Here is a 7,376-nt window from a genome sequence, read left to right as displayed (position 1 = left end):
ATAAATAGATTTATTTTAGTGACAGTGAACTTACTGACACGTGTCCGTCGTAATGAAGCACTTTGTATGCCAATGGACTGTGTTGCAATTCAGCACGGCTAGCGTAATGTTTTACTCGGCCGGCTAAAGTAATGAGTCTTTTGATAACAAACAGGGAGTATGAGGCGTAAACAATTAAGGAGAAGGGGTTTGGCACGGGACCGGCATGTCAGCGCGCTGTCCTGCCCCCTCCCTGCCCTCCGCACGCAGCACAGGTGGCAGTGTTAGCTGCCGGTCTATGTCTGTGGGAACGTGGTCCCGAACGCTTTTCCCACGGTGACGGAGCTGGCCTGCCCCTGTCGTGTCACGGGCCCGCCACACACCTGGCCTCCCCCCGCCCCCCACTCCTGGCAGCGCGCGACCTTATATCTAGATCCCACAGCACCCGGGGCTACCATTCTTGAGTGTCACCTTGTGCTAAACAGTGTGTCTCGCCATGCGACCGGACTCAAACCCTTACCTCGTGCCACCTTCGGAGTACGATGAGCAACCCATCTCAAGGACTTACCAGTACAGAAAGGTAAGAAGTGTTTTATTTAAACGAGAGTTTAAACAATATTATGGAATTGTCAAAGTAATGGTTGGTTACGCCCACCTGTCAGGCACTCATGTACAGTAGGTAACATTGTTAAACTGTCAACATAAGTAACTTGACCTGTCAACTTCTAATATTGTCTTCAGTGCTATGTTAACAATTTGAAAGCTATTTCTGCCTCACTGATGGGTCCTTATAAAATAATCAAATGGAATGTCAGCGCAAAATTTAATGTTCTCGTGTTCCTGTAAGACGTGTAAACGTATCTATTGTATGTACTGCACCGAATAAGTTAATAGATTTCGTAAATTATTTCACCATTTGATAACCTTTCTCAAAATGCAGTACCTATAGTGAATCCGTGAATATTTTTTTAAATTATTTGTGATGAACTAACTGTTACTGTTCGTAATACTTAAAAAAAAAAATATGTGTTATCTGTAATTTGTAGCCGTTTGAAGGTGACTTTGTGATTTAGTGAACTGTAAGGTTATCAGTGACACAAATGAAATTTCTTTGCGGAATGTAACGCTCTCTCTTGCCTCTTAAAAACATATTTTTATTACCAAAACAAAATGTGAATAATTCTTGAATTAACTGCAGTTAATACACTGAATTTGTTAGTTCTGTGCGTGTGTGGTTTCTTTCCTTTTGAAACTGAATATGCTCTTTTATTATTTAAGTCTATATTCGAAATTTTGCACAAAAAATGTGCGAAAAGTTTGCAGTGTGACGTTATATGATTCACGAGAGTTGTAAATTACAGACATAAAAATTCACTGTGTTGCTGATAATGCGAAGAATCACAATTAGTTATTTTAATAAATCTCAGTCGTTATATTTTAAACGTTAAATTTGTTTGTCATTTGCAAAAAATGCTTATGCTTGTGATTTGTGGTCAGTGCAAGTTTTGAATAAGTTATACTGTGTAGTACAAACATTGGTGCATCTGATCAACCACAATGTAACGCATTTAATAATAATAATAATAATAATAATAATAATAATAATAATAATAATAATAATAATAATAAAAAATTATCTTCTGAGTTAATTTCAATAACAGTGATCGGTTATTGAACGTGATTACTTCGGATATGTTTGGATTTCATACTTTAGTCGACTAAATTATTTTTGGATAGCTAATTGCAGTGACAGCTGTTGCCCATCGTAAACACAATTTTTTTAATGTTTCTGAGAAATTATAAAATAATTTACGGTCCCCTCTCTTGATGTTTAGTCTCATGTTATTATTATTATTATTATTATTATTATTATTATTATTATTATTATTATTATTATTATTATTATTATTATTATTGACATCTCAGAACGTCAACATTCCGTCGTGATTTAGTTATATTTTCATACTGAAAACCTCAAAGTAATATATGAAAATAAAAATATTTTTGTTTGAAAGTTGGTCTGTGAAATTCTCTCCATTGACTGAATTTTTCAGTTGAACTGTATTTAAAAACTTTGTGGTAATACTTGATTTTGTACTTCTCTCGGTCATGTTATATCCTGCGTTACTTAAGCTCTGCTGAAGATTCCACCATTAAATATATATTATGGGAATCATTTATAGAATATTTTTGAGGTCTTTATTGACATTTGTCTTGTAGTTCATTTTAGTGCTAATTCTGAGACGCGGGGTATGCTTTCTATTTTGATATTAGGGAAGCATTAAATATTAATTAATATATTTATTTTTCAACATTATTATTTGTATAATAATTTAATAATAGTAAAACCGTGCCATGCAGTATGGATGGTGAAGTCACACGTTGTCACGAAAGGGGACGGACAAAATAGAAATGGCAATAGCAAACCGTATAATATTTTTCGGAAAATTATTTCTGGATATCTCCTTTGCATTTACAATAATATTCCTAAAGTTGAAGTTTGCGAAGGTGGGGGAGGGGCTAAGAGTCTGAAATCTCATTGATTTATCCCCACCTTCCATTCTGAACATTCCTGGGCACACTTCTGTAGGAAGGCATTGCATTAATAAATATTATTATAATGACTTACCTACCCTATGAAAAATAGTAAGATGTTCTCGTCTTATATTTGACATTATTTTGCCTTGAGAAAAAATATATAGACTAGAGATTAACTACCTAATCAGTTCACAATATCATCTAAAAAGACTATTTGTATAACAAATGTGGAGATGAGTTTGTGTGTTGTTGGTGCTCCCAGAGCTGAAACATGTCCACATATTTATGTTACATAAATAATAATAATAATAATAATAATAATAATAATAATAATAATAATAATAATAATAATAATAATAATAATATTTTAAAATTATATTACATGTTGATTAGGTGGTTAAACTCTATACATTTTTCTCAAGTTATACAGTCAACACGGACCAAAATGACCATCATTACTTGTAATTATTTTGCCTCCCTGTTACTTAATAATAATAATAATAATAATAATAATAATAATAATAATAATAATAATAATGCAACTCTAGCTGAATGGTCACCGTTGAGGCCTTCGGTTCAGGGGTCCCGAGTTCGATTCCTGGCCGTGTTGGGGACTTTAATCGCGTGTGATTAATTCTTCTGCCTCGAGGACGGGTTGTTTGTGTTTGTCCCACCACCGTCCTCTTCATATTCAGACAACACACCACAACACACCAGCAACCACCACAGGGGCACGCAATAGCGATTACATCGCTCAATATAGGGTCGGCATCAGGAAGGGCATTTGGCCGTAAAACATGGCCAAATGCACATGTGCAACACAGTTTGCACCCGCGACTCTACGAGGCCGGGTCGGTTTTTTTAAATCTTCATTGGTTAATTGATTAATTCCGATAGTTCGGAGGCTAGGTGTTTGTGCCGTCTTCATCATTAGAATTAAACATCCTCATAGATACGCCTGTATGGCGTCAACTTGAAAGACCTGCCACACGCCATTATTATTATTATTATTATTATTATTATTATTATTATTATTATTATTATTATTATTATTATTATTATTATTATTATTATTATTGGCCGGCCCCGTGGTGTAGGGGTAGCGTGCCTGCCTCTTACCCGGAGGCCCCGGGTTCGATTTCCGGCCACGTCAGGGAGTTTTACCTGGACCTGAGGGCTGGTTCGAGGTGCACTCAGCCTACGTGATTAGAATTGAGGAGCTATCTGACGGCGAGATAGCGCCTCCGGTCTAGAAAGCCAAGAATAACGGCCGAGAGGATTCGTCGTGTTCATCACACGACACCTCGTAATCTGAGGCCTTCGAGCTGAGCAGCGGTCGCTTGGTAGGCCAAGGCCCTTCAAGAGCTGTAGTGCCATGGGGCTTAGTTTGGATTGGTTTGGATTATTATTATTATTATTATTATTATTATTATTATTATTATTAATTACTTCTTTCTTTCTTTCTTTCTTTCTTTCTTAATCTGCTTACCCTCCAGGGTTGGTTTTTCCCTCGAACTCCGTGAGGGATCCCACCTCTACCGCCTCGAGGGCAGTGTCCTGGAGCGTGAGACATTGCGTCGGGGGATACAACTGGGGAGAATGACCAGTAGCTCGCCCAGGCGGCCTCAGCTGCTATGCTGAACAGGAGCCTTGGTGGGGGATGGGAAGATTGAAAGGATAGGCAAGGAAGAGGGAAAGAAGCGGCCGTGGCCTGAAGTTAGGTACCATCATGGCATTTGCCTGGAGGAGAAGTGGGAAACCACGGAAAATCACTTCGAGAATGGCTGAGGAGGGAATCGAACGCACCCCCTCCCCCACCGCGTCCCCGTCCCTCTACTCAGTTAACCTCTCGAGGCTAAGTGGACCCCGTTCCAGCCCTCGTACCACTTTTTAAATCTCGTGGCAGAGCCGGAAATCGAACTCGGTCTTCCAGGAGTGGCAGCTAATCACACTCACCACTACACCACAGAGGCGGACATTATTATTATTATTATTATTATTATTATTATTATTATTATTATTATTATTATTATTATTATTATTATTATTATTATTATTATTATTATTATTATTATTATTATTATTGGTTAGCTGCTTGAAATTGGGATTCCAATTAAAACTGTAAATTCCGTGGCAATGATAAACATTTCAACAGTCATGTAATCGTAAAACTAGAAACAAACTTGCTTTCTAACAAGTTGTTTTCGTGACAGAATTTGTTGTTGTACTGCAAATTCAGTAACTGTACCCGCCTTGAGCTACGGCATTTCCAAAATTAATTCATCAAGCCTACTTGATTGGTCATGAGAAATAATAATAATAATAATAATAATAATAATAATAATAATAATAATAATAATAATAATAATAATATATTGTTATCACATTATCAGTTAGAAAAGGGGCATGATGACATCGCCAGTGCTTCTCACCAGGGAGATAGTCGTTCGAACCCCGAGATGTGGGTTTTGTTTAAATACATACCGTAGTCTTATTCCTGTGAGTGTTTGTTGTAGATGTATTTTTGGAACATTGTACAGCGGGACATTTTTGATTTTACTCTGTCGTTTGAGTTTCTTTGACGCTTGTTCTCGCTAACAGTGTTGTTCCCCTTGTTGTTGCAGGTGATGAAGCCCATGTTGGAGCGCAAGCGACGGGCCCGTATTAACCGCTGTCTGGACGAGCTCAAGGAGCTGATGGTGTCCGCTCTTCAGGCTGAGGGAGAAAACGTGAGCAAACTCGAGAAGGCTGACATCCTCGAGCTGACCGTACGTCATCTCCACAAACTGAGACGTCATCAGTCTCTAGGCCTGACACCTGAGGCCACGTACGCTGACCGCTTCCGAGCAGGCTTCACCCATTGCGCTGCCGAGGTGTCGCAGTACCTGGCCGGCGCTGCCGCTGTGGACCCGTCCACGGGCGCTAAACTCCTCCAGCACCTGGGAAACTGCATCAGAAGGATCGAGAGCGCGCCTGCGCCGACGTACACACCCCCAGCGTCTCCTGCCGCCACAGTGCTCGTGGAAGCCAGCCCTCCGTCGCCAGTAACAACACCTGTGTGGAGGCCGTGGTGATCGCTAAACAAAACTCTGTTAAACAATCCACAGCAAATTTGACTGAATACTTCCGCAAGCCTCTGTAAAACATTCCAGCACAAAGCTTACTTGTGTCTTCAGTTCAGTTAGGGCATTAATGGTTTATTTCAAGACTTTGTTTGTTTAAAAAGTCCATCTCAGAAATCAGATTTATACTTCAGACATTGAAGTGACGTGACTGAAGAATTCGTTCCAGATAAAAGTTTCCTTACAGTGTAAACGTTTTACTTCGAGCATCAACGTTTGCTTTGCACGTGATCTCTGTTTTTAAAATTGAAAAGCTAGGGAAAAACTCAAAATCAAATATTTTGACATTCGCAGCTCGAAATTCCTAAGAAGAGTGCAACGCTTTGATATCAAACACCCAGAGAAATAATGACCAAGTGTAACTTTTCACTAAAAATTATGTATTGTTTTTATGTTGTCTCTCAGCTTGTCAATATTCTTCTTGATAGTGCACCATGGACAGAAATTACTGACTGGAAACCTTATCTTTCGTTATCTTACTGTTTAATTAATCAAAATTTAATTTCAAATCCACGATGTAGTCATAAATGAAACACAAGCATATCTGTTCGTTGAGAGGTGTCTATAAATTGAACAATTGTCTTTAATACTTTTTTCATTTATAAGAGGCTATGTAACAAGAAGTGACTTTTCTACTCCCAATGAGAAATGTGTATTCAGATTTTGTTTTAGCAAAGGTAAAAGTGATACTTGCACAAAAGCTCAACGAGGAGCTCTTAAATTAAGTATAGTCTGTGATAATTTGTGAGGTACCTGAATAGGAAATAGTTAATTGTAAATACAATTTAAATGTTATTGAATTTTATTGTCAACTGTAAATCTTGTGATATTTAATAATGATTAGTTTAAAAAATTAAATCAAAGAAAATATTATAATGATGTATTATTATTTAGTATCCAATTGTCATGTTTCTTCCTCACCCGAACCTACAGTACTCCTGTTCATACCTTGACTTGTCTGTGACTAGAAATGATCGTTTTATGATTCTAGGATGAGATCTGCTGTAAGAGATGAAACATGATTTAGTACTAACATCTAAACCCTTCCAAATTTTTATTTTTGTAACTGTTAAGACACTTCAGTTTCCCGAAACTAACTTTCAGTGTAACCTCTTCCCAGTTTATACATTTATTTACTGAAAGTAGTGTAGAGTCTAACAGCTATGAATGAACTCATTTGGAACTGAAAAGAGACTGCTTCAGATATCACAAACATGTCATTTTAATATTGGTTTATGTTTAATTGATTCCTGTGGATGCGAATACTGCAGCGGTTGAACGACTGGCCAAGGCTGGAGTCATGTAGTGGAATGTTCACAACAACAACAAAATCCCATGGTAAGAGGAAAGGCATCCAAACTTAAACTCCTGTCAAACATTTGAAATGACCGAGCTCGATAGCTGCAGTCGCTTAAGTGCGGCCAGTATCCAGTATTCGGGAGATAGTAGGTTCGAACCCCACTGTCGGCAGCCCTGAAAATGGTTTTCCGTGGTTTCCCATTTTTACACCAGGCAAGTGCTGGGGCTGTACCTTAATTAAGGCCACGGCCGCTTCCTTCCCACTCCTAGCCTTTTCCTGTCCCATCGTCGCCGTAAGACCTATCTGTATCGGTGCGACGTAAAACAACTAGCAAAAAAAAAAAAAAAAAAAAAATTGAAATGAGTGAAGGTGGCTTCAGCTACGCTTGAAAGGTATAGGATAATATGAAGAAAGTTTTTAACTTACCATTGATTCCG

The 7,376-nt window shown here is 38.2% G+C and overlaps 1 protein-coding gene across 1 annotated transcript; it reads left to right on the top strand.

Moving 5' to 3' along the window:
• The first annotated feature begins 449 nt into the window (after window positions 1–449).
• LOC136864492 (enhancer of split mbeta protein) lies at window positions 450–6,439 on the top strand. Its single transcript, XM_067141533.2, has 2 exons — window positions 450–559; window positions 5,142–6,439. Exons 1-2 carry the CDS (start codon window positions 476–478, stop codon window positions 5,589–5,591), a joined length of 534 nt encoding a protein of 177 aa, XP_066997634.2. The 5' UTR covers window positions 450–475; the 3' UTR covers window positions 5,592–6,439.
• The last annotated feature ends 937 nt before the right edge of the window (window positions 6,440–7,376 follow it).

Source organism: Anabrus simplex, chromosome 1, assembly GCF_040414725.1.
Source record: "Anabrus simplex isolate iqAnaSimp1 chromosome 1, ASM4041472v1, whole genome shotgun sequence".
In the NCBI taxonomy this organism is placed as follows: domain Eukaryota; kingdom Metazoa; phylum Arthropoda; class Insecta; order Orthoptera; family Tettigoniidae; genus Anabrus; species Anabrus simplex.
This window is presented reverse-complemented; position numbering and strand designations above follow the sequence as displayed.